Consider the following 19,274-nt stretch of genomic DNA (forward strand, 5'->3'; position numbering starts at 1 on the left):
ATAACAAAAATCCCATCAATAAAAGATAAAACCAACTTACGAAATATGTCTTTAATTAACTGATTAATTTTCTCACAAAGTTCTTTGCAAAAGAGTCAGATAGTCAAAACCGGTATTCACAAAGTTTCTTTATTTCTAACATTTGCATTCTAGAAACAACTGCCATTTTTTTATATGCATTTAAAAGTACTGTTAAAAGTCAATGATCATAACGAAAACTAAAGAACAATGTCACTACATAATGAATGAATGAACTGAAAGACATGAGATGATGTGTTTATTACAGTATGTATGTGTTTTTCACACTGTAGTTCATGTCTACTTGTACAGAATGACACACTCAAAGCAATCACATCCATGTTTTGTCTTGAGAGAGAGAGAGAGAGAGAGAGAGAGAGAGAGAGAGAGAGAGAGAGAGAGAGAGGGGGGGGGGGAGAAATGACTGAGTGACCAATTTGCAGCAGTGTCCAAATTAACATGTCCAAGGCATAAATTTATATTGATGTTGCCAGTAATTATGCTACAACAGTTTTTCAGATTACAATCTGAATTTGAAATTAGTTACTGTTTGGGTGGATTTCTCAATCGCATTGTATAAGGTGATGCTCTTTGTTGTTGCTGTTGCTGTGCTTGTTGCTGTTTTGCAGCCTGAATAGCAGCCTGGACTACTTGAGCTGTAGCAGTAGCAGCTGTAGCAGCAGATGATACATTTGGCATGGCCACTGTAGCTAGACTTGACTGTGTAGATGTCATGGTAGGCAGTCCTACTTGTGGAGATGCTGAAGGTTGGTTTGACTCTAACACTGATGACACAACCTGAGGAGTGACAACTGTAGCTGTTGTAGTCTGAGCTAGTGGCACAACTGGAGTTTGTGAAACAGATGGTAATGGTAAGGATTGAGCTATTGTTCCCACTTGTTGCACGGTTTGCTGAAGTTGGCTAGGCTGCACAGCTGAAACTATTTGTGGTTGTTGGCTTATATTTGGTGCTTGATGTTGAACTTGTATCTGTACTTGAGGCTGTCCTTGGGCTTGACTTGCTGCAGCTCGTACAGCTAAAGTAACTGCTTGCTGTGCTGTTAATCCAGCTGATGCTGTTGGAGTAACTTGCTGCAAAATAGTTGCAGTCTGAGGCTGGCCACTTACAACTACAGCTGGGGCACCCTTTAATATGGCAGCAGTTGTTGTTGTTGATGCAGTAGGAGCAGTCTGTGTAGCAACAACAGCCGCATGAGTAGCCACAGCTTGAGGTTTCAAAGTACCTGTAACAAGGGGTGTATCAGTGACAGTGCGTAGAGTTTGCTGGCTCTGCATACTGGTAGCTAAGTTTGGAGCAGTAACAACCTGTAAAGAAATAAGAGTTTCCTTTAATCAGTATCATAACTTACATAATAAATAAGAGTACTGATTTTAAAATATATATTTTTATTTATTAATTTACATTCACTGAGTTAAAATTTTTAGGACAGATATTTAGTATTAATATTATATGATGCACGGAAGCAAGCTTATAAAAAAAAAAAAAAAAAAAAAACCCTACCCATCTGCAAACCCTCTAATAATTTATATAATTCTTCCTTAAAATTATTCAAACTATGCACTTCCATAACGTCAGATGAAAGTTTGTTCCAAGAATAAATTACTCTCTAGTTGAAAGTAAATTTTTCCACATCTATGCTATAACATAACCACCCTTTTTTTCATTTAACTTTATGCCTCTTTAGAGAGAGTAAGGATGCCATTAGCATTTAGCTTAATCTTTCCATTTAAAACCTTAAACATTTCAAGCAGGTTTTCTTTCATGTGCCTGCTGTCCAGGAACTGCAATTAGCAGAATTGAAGTCTTCCTTGTTACTCTTTTGTGTCCTTGACTAATCTTGTTGCTCTCGCTCTCTCTCTCTGCACCCATCCAAAGAGATCCACATACTTCCTAAAATGGGGTTCCTACACTTGTATGCAGTACTCAAGATGCAGCCTAAGTATTGCTTTAAATAACCAGCAGGGACAAGGAGGATAATCATTTCCTTGTGCCTGCTGGCAAATTTTCTGTATATCACTGACAGAACACTATAAGCTGTCCTAGCAGCTTGTCTGCACTGCTCACAGGACCTCATGTCAGAGTGTACAGTTACCCACAGGTATTTTTCATTTTCCACTACTTTAAGTGTGTACCATTCAATTAGTATGTTATTCTGGAATTACAGCTCTCATTATGCAATACTTTGCATTTATCAATGTTAAACTTCAAATGCCACTTCTAAGCCCATCTGCCTAAATGCCACTTCTCTAATTTTTCTAGACCTTGATTCCTGTTATTAACCACCCTGCCAAACTTTATATAATCTGCAAATTTAGACATTAAGCTTGAAATGCCTTTGTCAACATTCTTAGTACATACTGAAAACAATAAAGGGGACCCAGCATTGGAGACTGTGGGACTCTAATAATAACATTAGTCCATGAAGAACAGTGTCCATTGATAACCACTCTGTCTTCTTCCAATCAACCACATGTTTATCCATAGCAGTAAGTTGCCCTTAATGCTACCCTGCTCCAATTTGTACAGCAACATTATCAAAAGTTTTCCTGAAATTCAAATATATGATGTAAAAATTATTCTTTGCATCCAGTTCCTTTGTAAGATAATCATTTGTTATACCAGATCTGCCCTTATCAAATGCATGCTGCAATTGCTGTATAACTGCATTAATTGTTTAACTACTGACTCCATTATTTTTTCTTGTCAGAAGTCGAGCTACAGCCCTGTAAATACTTTCTTCACCCTTTAATCCTCACACTTTGTGAATAAGGGAGACATGCATATTTCTGATCTATAGGGACTTCTCCCGAACCAAGGATGCTTTCATAATTATGCTTACCTGTTTTGCTGCTTCTTTGAATACAACTGGATGGATCCCATTAGTTACAGATGATTTATTTATATTTAGTTTTAACAATTTCTCTTCCACTTTCTTCTCAGTTATCACAAAATCATTTAGCTTTCAGTTCAACTTGTTATACTTCTGGTATCCTTGTCCCTAATAATACCTTTCATGTGAAATATGTTTTTAGGGATGTATATACAAACTAAAGATGAGAAGTAATTTCAGACCAGAAGACTGTGACAAGTTTTTACATGCATATGGAATGTATAAAGACGTGTGAATGGTTTTTTATGGACTTCAAATTGCCATTAATTGATTCGAATAAGTGGGAGGGGATTACATGGGTAACAAAATTTTTAATAAAACACATGATTATTATTTGTACCAGTATGTTAGAAAAAAAAAAAAACCAGGAGTAGGCATTTTTTTTACCTTTTCATTACTCACGAATCAGATGACATTACAGGGCTAAAAGTACAGGAACCATTGGCAAGTAGTAATCACACAGTATTAGTTGAAAGATGAAGAAAGATGTAGCAGTAGTTAAAGGTAAAAGCACGATTTCAGAGGGAGGGTGAATACATTAGAATTATTGAATAACTTTAAAGCAATAACAATGGGAGCCATGAATGCATATATGCCATTAAGAAAATAGAGCACGAGGAGGGTGCCAGTATGAATGAATATGGAGCTGGCCAGTTTAATAGAGTAGAAAAAGACAGCACAGGAAAGTTGCAGAATGATGGAAATACTGAAGTCTACAAGTTGATCTGTAATAGTACACCAGATAAGGTTAGAGAAGCCAAGGTTGAGTGTGAGAAAGCGCTAGCCAAGAGAGCAAAGAATGGGGGAAAGAGTTTTCCATGTATGTGAATACAAAGAAGACAAAAATGAATTAGATTGGACCCTTGTGTACAGAGTATCAAAAAGTCTTAGATAACACAGCTGATATTGCTGACGAATTGAATAAATACTTCTCATTGATCTTAATCGACAAAAGACCCTTTATGTTGAAGAGAGGCTGAGTGAGTCAGGCTAAGCCATATGATATTACTGAATTCAAAATTACAGATTATTGCTTATTAGAAAGACTTTCGAGCATAGAGGTAAATCAGGGTTAGTTGATAATATATGCCCAGTAATTTTGAGGGAAGCAGAGAATTTATTGAACCATTGAAGTAAACCAATGTATAATTGACTAAGGAGAGATTCTTTTGGATTGTAGAAGTGTCAGTATATTGCCAATACATAAATGTGGTTCTAAGAGTGAAATCAATAATTACACACCAGTTAGTCTGACTTCATGGTAGAGAAAATCTTATAGGCAATGATTGAAACAGGAGATAAGCAACATTGTCGTCATAATTATGGGAGCATCTTGGGATTCGGAAAAGGTACCTATGGATTGGAGATGTGCAAATGTATCCCCAATTCACAAAGGGGAATCAAAGAGTGACATGAGTAATTACAGACCTGTTAGCTTAATTTCCGTTCCAGGGAAAATAATGGAGTCTCTGGTTGAAGAAGTAATGCAGGGTCATCTAGACAAGAGTGCACTTATATTGCAGTCACGGTATGGATTTGTTAATGGGTGACCTTGATAACTCTAACAAATCTGATTGGATATTATAATGCAGCAACAAAGAAACTGGATTCAAAAAATAATTTTGATATCACATACTTAGATTTCAGGAAAGCTTTTGATAGCGTTGCACATAAAAGACTGCTGTACAAATTGGAGCAGTATGGCATTAAGGGCAAGTTACTGCTCTGGATAAAGGGCTTGTTGTTGTTTTATGGTGCAAGGGCAACTTACGCCATATTGCAATAATCAACGTTGTTATTATTTGGTTTTTAGGAGCATTAGCATCCTCCATATTTGGTGGCTCACAGGCTCGAACCCCGGTCTAATCAAGAAGCATGTGGTACGCACTGCTGCTCCTGCCCACCTGGCTATGGAGGCGCCCTAATCAACGTTATGAATGTTACACATGCATAGTGACCGTTATGACATCAGTCAAAAACGATGATATAATTTTATCTGTTTAATGAAGTAGAAAAATTCCAGCAGATTAGCATCGTTACCTATGATATGGTAGTGTCAGGGGTTCTTTAAATTTGGAAGAAAGCTAAATGAGACTTAGGGAGCAGTGGTGTACAAAGCACACTCAACAAGAATATGTTTCATTGTTAATCTCCTCATTACCTTTGAGGAGATAAAGGTGGTTAAGTTGACTGTGGCTAATTCGCGCTCTGGTTAAGATCACTTCCTCCCTTCTGTTTACACGTTAGGAGGAGGACCATAACTGCGGTTCAGGTTTTATTTGGAGTTTTTTATGCGTTTGGGCTTGCCATTGAATTGTCCACTGTTCCCTACATATTCTTCGTATTTTACTTTTGTAGTCAAGGTATGGAATATAATACTGTGATAATTCTCTCTTGGATGGATGTTTAGCGGCATAGCCTGCACATTTGTTTCCTGGTATCCGAGATGGCCTGGAATCCAGCAGAAAATGACTGCTTGCTGGAGTTCTTGAAGATGCATCAGTTTGGATTTTATGAACTTTATTAAAGGATGTATTTGAGAAGAAGTATTCTGTAAAGCTATAAGCACACTCTGGGAGTCTGCGTATATCATGCTTTTTTGGACGGACAGATGGAAAATATTTTCTATTGCAAGTTTGATGGTGCACAATTCAGCTATATAGCTGCTGCATTCATTGGGAAGTGATACGGAGAAGGTTTTATGAGGGAAGATGGCTGTGGCACCCACTCCACTCCACTCTCAGATTTTGACCCATCAGTATATATTTTTGCAAAATGCAGATAATTTTGTGTTTGGGCAATATGCAGTTGTTGTTGACATTTTCAAGAATGTTCAAAAGTTATTTCCCAGTTTAGGAAATAACTGACGCAGGATGGTTTAATAGAGGACCACGGGGGATCTGGACTGTTTGAATCTTTAAGAACTTTGTCAGGATGTATGTTCCAAGCTTGTGATAATGCCTGAAATCTGAGAGCAGTAGGCTGCACTGCCCTGGGTTTATTTCTATAGAACATTGTGAACTTAGGGTTGTTGTTGTTTGGTTTTTAGGAGCATTAGCAACTAAGGCCATATTGCTCCTGGATATGCGGTGGTCATCCCTGACCTTTCTGCATTCTCCGTATTTGGTGGTGACGGGCCCGAACCCCAGTCTAATCAAGAAGCATGTGCTACACACTGCTGCTGCTCCTGCCCACCTGGCTACGGAGGTGCCGTGAACTTAGGGTCATTCAGTATTTGTCCAATGGGATGGGTAGGTAGACTGGATTTTAGTTGTATAGTTAAGAAGTGAATTTTGAATATGGATTTTATGGAACTTTGAATATGGATTCAGTATTTGTCCAATGGGATGGGTAGTTAGACTTTGGATTTTAGTTGTATAGTTAAGAAGTGAACTTTGAATATATAACTTTGAACTGGCGAAGTTCTGTAAGCACCCACAAGTTCTGTTCCACAAATAAAATAATGTGTATCGATCTGCACCTCATGATGTTGAAGAAATAATTCTAATTATGTTAATTTTTTTTTCTGGCAAGATGTATGTAGATATTTAACGTATTCTATAAAGTTCAATTTGCTATCGAAAATCAGACCAAGGAGACGAATGCTGTTCACAACTGAGACAGGTTGATTTGTTAAGTGTAGCTCTGGATTTAGATGCATCTTCCTTTTGTTACAAAAGTGAATTACTTTAGATTTTGAACAAGAGAGTCGATACTCATTCTGTGCCATCCATATCTGAATGTTATTAACTGAAATTTGGAGCTGCCGCTCAATGAAGGTCATGTGTTGTGAGCTGTAAGAAATATTGAGATCATCGGCATAGCAGTATGAATTCACAGTGTTGGGAATACAGGTAGTTTTCGACGTTACAAGTTAATTCATTCCTAGTGTGTGTGTGCTTGTAAAGCGAAAACTTTTAATCGGGAATTTATTTCAATAGACATGTTAAAAATAGGGGTTACGTTCTCGACAATGAAATTAGTTAGCTAATTAGTTTGTTTAAACAATGATTGATTTATCCAAAGAAATGAAAACGTAGCCTGTAAAATCAAGCAAATAATAGAGAAATTATTTATGACTTACAAATGTTAAAGAATGTTTATTTTTCACCATCACCATTGACTCAATGCACACTTGTTGATCACTCATTATTGGCTCGGCACTCGTTGGTTTGTTGCAAAAGGAGTCGTCTTCTTCAGAAATGCTTCAAGAGGCATTTATTTCCAAGATAATGTTCACTTTTCTTTATAAATTTCAATAGCATGCAGAAGCATTTTTTAGTGGAATGCACAAATTGCAACTAACATGATCTGTGTGGAGTAACAAGTTTATGAAGCTTTAAAAAAAAAAGGAATGAAGAGAAGATTCTGAAAATTTATTTATGTTTTTTATACGATTGAAGATTTCAGTAAAGGGCAAACACATTTCACCATTATAACGTAAAAACCCACACAATTCCAGCTATTGGTATTTTCACAAATGCAATAACATAGAGTTTACTACTTGTTTATAATTGCTTGCAGTAACAGAAAAGCCCAGTAAACTGGAAAGTGCAAATTGTTTTTATTGTTTTATGGTCGTGATTTTGAGAAATGTGCTTTAGAAAAATATCACAAAGCCGTTCAAAATTGGTTCTTATAACATATGATAACGATGAAAGTGTAGTGCGTTTAATGATTTCAATTGGTAACTAATACAATTTACACAATAAAAGGGTGTTATTGTGTAAATTGTTAGGGTGTTATATAGTGAAAATTTGAACTTCCGAGGTCGTGGAATTAATTACCAAAAAACAATGTGTTATTGGGCTCACATTACGATATTTTCGAGACACGATGGTAATGGATTAATATCATAAAGCGGGGTTCACTGTATTGTATAGCTACACGTGTGGTTTGAAATGCCGTATTTATGTATGTTTAACATTCATTTTTTGCAATTAATGTTTTTATGCAATTCGATTTTGTTGATACTTGTTAAAAAAAAAAAAAAAAAAACGTAAGCTCGGGAACTTGTAAAGCGAAAACTCCTAAAGTGAGAACTGTCTGTATTTTTAGTTATGCAATTTATTCTTGTTGCAAATAAGGTGGCACTGAGCACAGAGCCTTGTGGGACCCCCCCTCTTAAAGTATATATGTTTGGGAGAGGACTTGTTGGTATTGAACTTGAAAGGACCTGTGCTGAAGGAAGTTCTGTATGAAATATGGTAAGTGGCCTCTCAGGTCAAGGGAATGCAGGATACCAAAATGCCAGGTGGGGTCAAAGGCTGTCTCTACATCACAGCATACCATGACGAGATGCTCATTTCAGATGAATGCATTCCTGATGTTTTTTTTGGCTTTGACCATGAGATCCAGGGCTGATATTATTTTTTTGAAACCAAACTGATTATATCTGACATTAGATTTTTGGAGTCGAGATACCACATGAGTTGACGGTGAATTATTTTTTTCAGGGTTTTACTTAAGCAACTGGTGAGAGAAATGGGTCTATAGTTTTGAGGAATAGAATGCTGGTTTGGGAATTGTAATTATATAGGAGTGATGCCAGGAACTGGGGAAAGAATGTTCAAGGAAGATGCGATTGAAAAAGATTAGCAGTAAAGAGACAGATTTTTTATCTAAATGTTGGAGCATTATGTAATATATTCCATCAGGGCCTGCAGCACTGTATTTTGAGGTAGACATGGCTTCTTGAAGTTCAAGAATTGTAAGCGGTTAATTGTAGGGTAAAGAACATGTAGATCTGAAGTTGAGTTTCGACTTTTGGCTAATACTTTGATCTTCTGGAATGATGGATCATATGCCGTTGAACAGACAACTGTGAAAACACAGTCCCTAAGGTATTAGCTATATCTGTGGGAGAAGAAAGCTCCTTCCCTTTCCATTTGAGAAGTGGGGAGGATAGTGGGGGAAATTTGCCATTTAGCTGTTTTATTTTTCTCCATATTATTCTTGTATCAGTATTTTTATTAATCGAGCTTGCAAATCAAATCCAAGAGTCCCTTTTAGCTTTCTTCCTAATTTAACAGGCGTTGGCTCTAAGTCTCTTGTAGTTATAAGATTGGCGGTGGTAGGATGTTTTCGAAACAGATTTCATGCTCGGTTTTTTTCTTTTTTTTCCACCCTTGCACTCTTCGTTCCACCAATAATTTATGGTTCTATGGATGGGTGACTGTGATTGTGGAATTGCATTACATGCGGCATGCATATTTGTCCCGTAATGTGATCAGTAACTGTGTTGATAGGACAGATTTCGATGATCTATTCATCAAAGGACACTCTGGAAGTGAATTTTGCTCAATCTGCTTTGGAAAATTTCCATTTTACATAGTTTTCTGAAATTATGGAGTGTGCTGTTTGAATTTTACAAATTAATGGGAAGTGATCACTACTGAGCGGGTTGTCAAAGGCCATCCACTCACTGCTAGGAAACAGGGACAGAGAGCAGATGGAGAGATTTATTGCAGAGGTTATACCCGTAGAGAGATGGATGTAAGTTGGCGAGCCAGTATTTAGTATAGTTAGGTTTTGTCTGTCAGAAAGCTGTTCAATGAGTTGTCCTTGTTTATCTGCACTGGGGAAACCCCACAATGGATGGTGTCCACTGAAGTTGCCCCAATAAACAGATAGGGGTTAGTAACTGCAGAATAAGATCTTTGAGTTCTTGAATAGTATAGGGATGATTTAGCAATAGATAAATAGAGACAAGTGTCAAATTAATACCAATCACTATACGTGTTGCAACAGAATGTATCTGCAAGGTACTCGTGAATCTAGAAGTATGGCTATCCCTCCACGAGAATTATTTGTACCAGTTCTGTCTTTCCTAAAAAGGGTATAAATTCTAATTGAATTTGTCTCTTGTAAGCAGATGCCTACAGGATGATAACGACCTATGAGCTCGTGGATATCATCATTATTTGGTTTTGTTACATGAGAGGATGATTCTGACTCTTTTTTTATTCCCAGACTGTTTGTGACGATTGAGCTTCACTTTCTCTCTTCTCGGAAAGATTGGGCATCCAGTGTCCATATCATCCTCTGCGTGAAGGTCTAGGATAGGTTCTTCCAGGTTGGTGTTATTATCAGTTTCCATATTTACTGCTATGAGATTATTTGTCTTCGTAGTGGGAGCTGAATTGGTTAATGTAGCATCTGATGATCTATGTGGTGCAGTTGGTGGAACTGTGACTGGAGTGTTGTTGGCTCTGTCTGCTATCTTTTGCTCCTTAGGAGACTGTTTTGTTGACAATGACAGCATAGATCAGGCCCAATCTGGATTGGATATGGTTGGGGGAAATGGAAACTTCAGTTTGTGTTGCCGTAGATTCATACTTTTCATTGCTGTTGCATATGTGTTCTTGGGTGCATTGAGCATAATTTGTTTCTTTGCCTCTTGATACGTAACTTTTCGTTCTACCCTATATTTTTGGATTTTTTTCCCTGTTTTCCAGAGATCACTTGATTTGGAATAGGCTAAATGTGCGCCTTTGCAATTTGGACAGTGCAGTGTTTTGGCATCACAGTCTGTTTGTGAATGTTCTTTTGACCCACAGTTTGGACAGACTGGATCTCCTCAACAAGCCATTTGCAAATGACCAAATTTTTGGCACTTGTAGCATCTTATAGGATTTGGAATGAAAGGCCGTACTCGGAAATTGAGATAGCCGGCTTTGACACTAGATGGTTAGATTGGTGTTCCGAATGTCAGAATGATGTTGCGGGTGGGAATTAGATCTCCATCCCTCGTGATTGTGATGCATCTGGCTTGTATAACTTTTTGATGTTTAAGTTCCTGGACAAGTTCAGCTTCTCTTATGTTCATCAGATCTCACTTTGCAATTACTCCCTTGGAGGTATTTAATTGCATGTGGGGTGATCTGTACGGGTAGTCCTCCAAATGTTAATTTCAGCAAAGTCTCAAAGTGTGTACGACTTGCAGTTTCGACCAATAGGTTACCAGATCTGAGTCTTCTCATCATTTTGGGTGAGCCGGCCACATTTTCTAAACATTTCTGTATAAGAAATGGTGATAGAGTGCTAATAGATTTGTCTGAAAGAGAATGCAAAATAAGGAATGATGGGCATTTCTGTTGTTCTGTGTCCTTACGCAACCTTTTCGTCTTTGTTCCGTCATATGCAATTTCATTGGTCAGCATTGCTCACAGTACTAGATGAGTGCCTAGGCTGCTCAAGAGCAGGATAGTCGTCATAGTCCATGGTTAGCTCCTTTTTTCCCTAGGGGTTAACTTTCCCTCCCAGGTTTCCTGCCCTGCCACAGGAAGGCAAGAGCAGTGCTGCAAGGAGGCCAAGCGGTTAGAAGGGTTAATTGTCAGTAAAGAATGTAATATATATATAGTGAAAAAGAAAGGCGAATTTCCTTTCTCTGTTCTTACTTGAGACTTTCCAAGTGTAAAACTGATTTATAAATGAACTGCTGATAGAAAACGCATTAACTTAAAAAGAACTTTTATCTCTGAGAAAGATTGCTATTTAATTCGCACCAGAAATGCTTGACCTCGAATTCGCTTGGCACCCAGGGCCGATAAGGGGCTGGTTGAGTGGTAGAAGACAGTTTGTTGTTTAGTTTTTAGGAGCATTAGCAACTAAGGCCATATTGCTCCAGGGTAGTCATTCCCTGACCTTTCCACATCCTCCGTATTTGGTGGTGACGGGCTCAAACCCCGGTCTAATCAAGAAGCGTGTGCTACGCACTGTTGCTCCTTCCCACCTGGCTACAGAGGCGCGAAGGTAGAAGACAGAGAGTGGTTATTGAAGGACACTGCTCTTCATGGATTAATGTTATCAGCAGAGTCCCTGGGTTCAGTGCTGCACCCATTGTTGTTTCCTATGTTTATTAATGATACTGATGAAGGTATTAGGTTTAATGTCTATGTTTGCAGATGATACAAAGGTTGGCAGGTTGGATAATGACAATAATCAGGGTAAGCTGCTGCAGCATGATCTAAACAAATTAGGACAATGGCCTGAGAAATTGTAGTTGAAGTTTAACATTGATTAATGCAAGGTACTGCATATGGATAGCAGTAATCCCAGATTAATTTACCGACTGTGTGGTACTATGGATGTCAGATGAACTAATGAGGCATATGGCAGAGAAGAAAAATGCATGGGATACATACAAATTAACACATGACACAGAAGCCTATGATAGATACAAGTTGATATGCAACCAAGTTACAAAGGAGGTTAGGCAGGCGAAGGCAGATTACGAGAAATCCTTGGCAAGGGATGCAAAGAAAAACAGCAAAGAGTTCTTTACTTATGTAAACTCTAGAAGGAAAGGGATGAATCAGATTGGTCCACTTGATATTGATGGGTCAAGTGTTGATGATCCTGCTCAGGTAGCTAACAAACTAAATGAATATTTTGCATAGACATTCACACATGAGGAGTTATTCAGCGAGGGGAATGCCAGAGGTGTATTCAACTCTAGCAGTAAGTTACAGAATCTTGAAATAACTGGGAGTAAAGTGGAGGAGAAACTGTTGAAGATAAACACAAGAAAGGCACCTGGGGTGGATGGGATCTATCCAGTTATATTAAAGGAGGCAGCAAAGGAAGTAAGCAAACCCTTAGCCATAATTATGAGAGCTTCCTTGGACTCAGGGGAGGTACCCATAGACTGGAAATGTGCAAATGTGACCCCAATTCACAAAGGAGGATCAAAGGCTGACACAAGTAATTATAGACCTGTGAGCTTAACTTCTGTTCCAGGAAAATTAATGGAGGCACTGGTTAAAGAAGCACTGCAGGATCATTTAGACAAGATTTCAGTTATAGCTCAGACACAGCATGGTTTTGTTAAGGGGAAGTCTTGCCTGACCAACTTGATTGGATACTATGATGCAGTCACAAAAGAACTGGATCCAGGGAATAACTTTGATATTATATACTTGGATCTTAGAAAGGCTTTTGATACTGTTGCACATGGAAGACTGCTACACAAATTGGAGCAGTGTGACATTGGAGGCAAATTGCTGCTATGGATAAAGGGGTGGTTGAGGGGGAGAAGACAGAGAGTGGTAATCAATGGACACTGCTCATCGTGGACTGATGTTATTAGTGGAGTCCCTCAGGGCTCAGTGTTGGGTCCATTATTGTTTTCTGTATTTATAAATGATATTGATGATGGTATATCGGGCTTAATGTCCAAGTTTGCAGACGATACAAAGGTTGGCAGGGTTGTCAAGGACACTACTGACACTATGCTGCTGCAACAGGATCTGGAAAGGTTGAGCAGATGGGCTGAGAGGTGGAAAATGAAGTTTAACATTGACAAATGTAAAGTACTACACATGGGAAACAGCAATCCCAGAGCAACGTATCAACTCTGTGGTACTACACTGACAGTGGTAGAGAATGAAAGGGACTTGGGGGTGGTTGTGCAGGCAGATATGAAGTTCTCTGAGCAGTGCAGATGGGCTGCAAGAGTAGCTCATACAGTATTGTCAATGATATACAGGAATTTTTCCAGCAGGGATAAGGAGGTGATTATTCCATTGTATAAGGCGATGGTCAGGCCACACCTAGAGTACTGTATACAGGTCTGGAGGCCTCATTTCAAGAAGGATGTAGAGCTGCTGGAACGAGTACAGAGAAGGGCAACAAGATTAGTGAATGGAACAAAGGGGTGCTCTTACGAAGAAAGGCTTAAGTTTTGCAAATAACAGTGTCTGGAGACTAGGCACCAGCGAGGTGATCTGATAGAGGTGTATAAAGCCTTGAATGGTTTAAGCATGCTCAATGCTGATGGGATTCTTCCTCTAGCTCAGAAAAATCACCTGAGAGGGCATAAATTCAAATTGAGGAAAGACAGATGTAGGATAGACGTGCGGAAATTTGCCTTTAGCCAGCGGGTGGTTGGTTGGTTGGTGGAACAGACTTCCATCCCTTGTGGTGGAGGTTGATAGCCTAAATAAGTTTAAGGCTCAGCTGGACAGGTATTTTGAACAAACAGAGGGGTGAAGTGGAAGTGGTTTTTTTTTTTTTTTTTGGCTGATGCTGCATAAGCTTGCTTTCTTGCATCAAATGCCTCTACTAATGCTAATGCTAATACTACACTTGGAGTAGAAAATAAAAAAGACCTGGTTGTAACTGGGCAGTCAAATATGAAGTTCTCTGAGCAATGCAGACAAGCTTCTAGGCCACCTCAGAGTTTTGTCTATGATATACAGGAACTTTTGTTGGAGGGTCAAGGAAGTGATTATCCCATTGTATAAGTCAATGGTTGGCTGCATCTTGAGTACTGCATACAGATCTAGAGGCCCATTTTATGAAGGATGTAGGATGTTTTATGAAGGATCTGCTGGAACAGGTGCAGAGAAGAATGAGATTGCAGAAGGGAATGAAAGGGTGGTCATACAAAGACACGCGTCAGTTCTGAAATCTGACCAGCATCTTGAGACTAGGCACCTGCGAGGTGATCTGACTGAAGTTTTCAAGTCCTTGATGGATTGAGCATGCTCAATACTGATCGGAGTTTTCCTTTTGCTCAAACTATACACATGAGGGGACATAAACTCAAATTGAGAAAGGATGGTTGCAGGATAGATGTGAGGAGGCTTGCCTTCAGTCGGGTGGTTGACTGTTGGAACAAACTTCCATCTGGTGTGGAGGTAGACAGTTTGAATAAATTGAAGGAAGAAGAATTAGACAAATTATTGGAAAGTATGGATAAGCAATGTGGGTGTTTTTTTTTTTTTTTTTTTTGGCCTATGCTTTATAAGCTTGCTTCCTTGCATCATATGCCATTAATAATAGATCTGCATGACGAAGAAGATAACAGACCACTGAGAGCCAGAACATAATGGCCGAGCAGCAAAAGGGATGTAAACAGATGAGAAAATGATGCAAGGAGTAATTAACCATTGATGCAGCAGTTATGGAGCAAGCCTCCAAGAAGCATTGCAACCTTTATTATGGTCTACATCGACTACCACAAAGTACTTAACTTCTGGTATTAGACTTGGTGCCCCATAGCTGGCTGATAGAGACACTGAAGATCCATAAAGTCAACCTGACACTGACGCTTCCTAGAAGCAACCATGGCAAAATGGAGGATCACAATCAAGGTTGAAAACATCAGGACCAGACCGATGATCATCACAAGAGGAATCTTCAAGGGAGATGCCCTGAGCCCACTATGGTTCTGTCTAGCACTGAACACACTATCCACCAAAGTCAATTAACAGCAAGTACAGATATACTCTAAAAGAAGGTAGGAAGAATCTGTACAGCAGTACAGCATCTCTCTATTTCCTGATGTACATGGATGACATCAAACTCTATGTCATAACCAAGAATCAACTCCAACAGCTACTCCGAATCACTGAAGAGTTCAGCACTGACACCAGAATGCAATTTGGCCTAGACAAAAGACTGGTTGTTGTTATTGTTATTTGGCTTTTAGGAGCATTAGCAACTAAGGCCATATTGCTCCAGGGATATGCGGTGGTCATTCCCTGACCTTTCCACATCCTTCGTATTTGGTGGTCACGGGCTCGAACCCTGGTCTAATCAAGAAGTGTGCTACGCACTGCCATTCCTGCCCACCTGGCTACGGAGGCGCCTCACAAAAGACTGGTGAAGAGACTGAAGCCATGACAGAGGGAGATACCTACAAATATCCGGTGATGATGTAAACGCAACAATTAGAAAACAAGGAGATCAAGAAATACCTGACTGAGAAAATACAATCAGGGATTGAGAAGTCTTCTAAAATCAATGTTGAATGGCAGAAATATAGTCACAGCTATAAACATTTATGCAGTACCAGTACCAACGTGCTCATTTGAGATCACAGAATGGACCAACACCAAGCTGAAGGAGATTATGAGATCGACCAGGATAATGATGACAAAGAGCCACCAAAATCGACTATCAAGAGAATGATAGCTAGCCCAGAAAGGAGGGGATTGACTGACCTCAGTGAACAAGAGAAGGCAATTAAGAACATTTGCAATTACTTCCAGGAAAACACAGTACCAATCTACCAAGCCATAAGAAAGATAGACAAATAGCACACAACAAGGAGTCCACAGACAGACCAGATCAGACCAGACCAGATGATCATCTAGAGGGAGTACAGGATGCAAGGTGATCATCTAGATGGAGTACACTCACAACCAGGTCACAAAGATAACACATCAGAAGCTAGTACAAAAATACCAGCTGATCAAAGAAAGTGTACCATATCATAAGTACAAATCCTAGGCCCTACTAGAGGCCCCTATTCACAAACTAAACCAGGACCTCACCATAATAAAGGACAAGATGATCCTGCACAACAGACTAGACATAACCCTTGATGTTGATCAGACAGAAAATGGCTGCCTATTTTATTGACATTGACAGCGTGCCCAACATCAAAACTCTCCTGAAAACATAAGAGGAAATGATCAGGAAGCACTCAGACCTAAGGCAGGAAGTAAAATAAATGTGACATAGCATATGGAACAAGTAATGACCATCTCGATCACTGTGTCAACCAATGGCATGGTGACAAAGTGCCCCTATAAGCAGCAATAGGCTCCCAGAGAACACTTACATTGGAATTCTAGAAAGGCACAATCCTGGACACCTGTAGGATAATAACAGAGTTCCTCAATCAACAGTAATAACAATAATAAGAGTAACCGGACACAACCAACCACCCCATACACTTGGTACCAGTACCTAGAAAAAATTCCAAAAGGAGAATAAGTTTTTATAATAATAATAATAATTACCAGTGCAATCTAGGGACATTCAGATAGAAAAGGCATTTGGAAGGATTTTGACACAGTTTATTTGGATTTTAGCAAGACATTTTTAACTTGTATAAGCTGTTTATGACAATAAATTCTTCAAAGAGGCACTTATTATCATATTAATTATATATTTTTTATATTGTTTTTTTTTGTCTTATTGTCTTAAGGGCAAAGCTTCCTAAAATAGCAAGACAGAAAAATATAATGCATTTATTATCATATTAATTCACAATTTACTTATAAGCTGAGGTGGGGTTAAAAAAAGGTTCAAGACCAAAATATATCTGGGGAGGGGGGGGGGGCAGAGAGGTTATGATACTATCAGATAGAAAGCAGGCAACTAGGAGGGACGTGGTGTCTCCATGTCTTATGATTTATTGGACCTTTTCAATTAGAGAGAAGGATGCCATTATTGCTCAGCTTCAAGATAGGATTCAAAAAGCAGGTAAAAGGTTGGTGAGCAGTGTGTCTATATTAAGAATGTCTTAGAACAGAGGTTCTTAACCAGATTTACTTCCTGGAGGAAATGAGGCCTCTCAAAATATAGCAAATTTTTTATTTCCTTCACCTGTTCATTTTCAATGTGTAATGTATAGAAGGTGACTTTAAACAAGGTCTTTTCAAACATATTTTTTGAACTTTATTTCATTTATAATTTTTTAAACTAGAATAAAGGAAGTAAGCTGCTCAAAAAAGTAAAAAATCCTAGGCTTAGAAAATAGGGCATGGAAGCTGGAGAATGACATCTCAGAGAGGACCTGATCAAGCTGTTTAAGGCCCCAAGAGATCAGTAAAATGAACAAGGAAGGTATATTTTCACTGGTTCAAGAAGACAACACAGCTGGTGAGCAGCAATAATTGATGCAATTCTTCACATTAAGAATAGCTTAGAAGCGATTCTGAATCATGAAACTCTGCCTTGCCTCCAATGAAGAGGTGAGATAGAGTTCCATGGGAGGTGAAAAAGCTACCTAAAATAAACCTTTTTTGTTTTTGTTTCATTTATTAATTTTAAAATTGTAACAGAATGTGATTTTAAAGAGTTAGCCCTTCTCAAAATTGAATTTTCTGATCATACATTTTATTAAAAATACAGAGGATCCATAAAGGTTATGTGCACTTTAAAATACTGCAATAACTTAGGTTCTATATGACATAAAAAAAATCTGTAAAAAATGTATTGAAAAGGTAATTTATTCTAGTTTTTAGGTATGAAAATAATTGAACTGTGTTCAATTATTTTCCTTGTGAAAATAATTCACAAGGACTTGAACTCTAGCTTGTAGAGTTCAAGTCCTTATCAGCAGTTAGAAGAAAATTTATGACAAATTATGCAAAGGAAGCATAGCAAAGAAATTCAATTTCAAACTGGATGAAGAAGTTAAAGAGAACTAGTTCCTTTAACAATGTGCTGCAAACTGGAAGGCCTGGAGACCATGGCATCGGTCCAGGAAAGTTTTCAGTAATGCCCAAAAAACCAACTAAGATGGTCATCTCTGGAACTTTGTATTTTTAAAGCAATAGGGCACAAAATTCTTACAGTGAAATTGCACAAGTAACCTTACAAGATTCAAATGCAGCAAATGTTGCTGGAAGAGGACTACCATGATAGATTAGCTTTCTGTCACAAGTTTAATGAAAACGTTGAAAATGGCATCTTATCTCTTAACAATGTAATGTTTAGTGATGAAGCAATGTTTCACCATAATTGCCATATTTGGGAGACAGAAACTACAAGATGTCTGGGAACATGAAAGGGATCCCCTAAAATCAATGGTATGCCCTGTGAAAAACATGCATAATTGGTCCTTTCTTTTTTGATAGTTTCTTGTGGCATGCAAAACATAGGTGACAGTTAAGCTATATAATGCTATAGAATTTTTTTTTATTCCTGAACTAAGTTAATTAAGAATTTAAGCCAATATGGTTTTTCAGTAAGATGGAGCACTTCGATGCTTCACTTCACTCGAAATGTTCAACAATTTTAAAACGAAGTCTTCCCATATTAATGGATTGGCTGAAGTGGGCCAATTGTCCAGCTACCTCACTAAACTGATTTGTCCCTATTAGACTTTTTTTTCCTATGGAAGCATATTAAGCTTGTGGTTAACTCCTCAAAAACTTTGTTCTTTAAGCAATCCTTGTACCAGATCATAAATGCAATTAATGCTGTAACTGAAACACAACTGAAGAATGTTTTTATGGAATTGCAAAATTGTACTATACTTTGTATCCTTAATGATGGAGGCTATGTTGAATCTTAACAATATTATGATTACATATCCTAAAAACTAGAATAAATTACCCTTCCAATGCATTTTATAGACAGTTTTATCTTGTAACCTGTAGGATCTCTGCAAAATTAAAATTTTACTTAAATTATGGTTGCTACAAGATAGATAGGATCTATCCAGTTATATTAAAGGAGGTGGAAAAGGAAGTAAGCAAACCCTTAGCCATAATTATGAGAGCATTCTTGAACTCAGGGAAATTACAGACCTGTTAGTTTGACTTCTATTCCAGGAAAAATAATGGAGTCACTGGTTAAAGAAGCATTGCAGATCATCTA

General features: G+C 38.3%; 1 protein-coding gene across 2 annotated transcripts in view; it reads right to left on the reverse strand.

Annotated features, from left to right (window-relative positions):
* Positions 1 to 219: 219 nt before the first annotated feature.
* Positions 220 to 19,274, reverse strand: part of dom (domino helicase) — an 896,769-nt gene continuing 877,714 nt past the window's right edge. For both annotated transcript variants that reach the window (XM_090388005.1, XM_090388004.1), the window contains one exon: positions 220 to 1,344. In XM_090388005.1, the coding sequence (XP_090244131.1) occupies positions 562 to 1,344 (783 nt within the window). In that variant the 3' untranslated portion in view covers positions 220 to 561. The remainder of the gene's footprint in view (positions 1,345 to 19,274) is intronic.

The sequence above is a fragment of the Mastigoproctus giganteus genome, chromosome 13 (genome assembly GCF_048544385.1).
Source record: "Mastigoproctus giganteus isolate SK-2022 chromosome 13, ASM4854438v1, whole genome shotgun sequence".
Taxonomy (NCBI): domain Eukaryota; kingdom Metazoa; phylum Arthropoda; class Arachnida; order Uropygi; family Thelyphonidae; genus Mastigoproctus; species Mastigoproctus giganteus.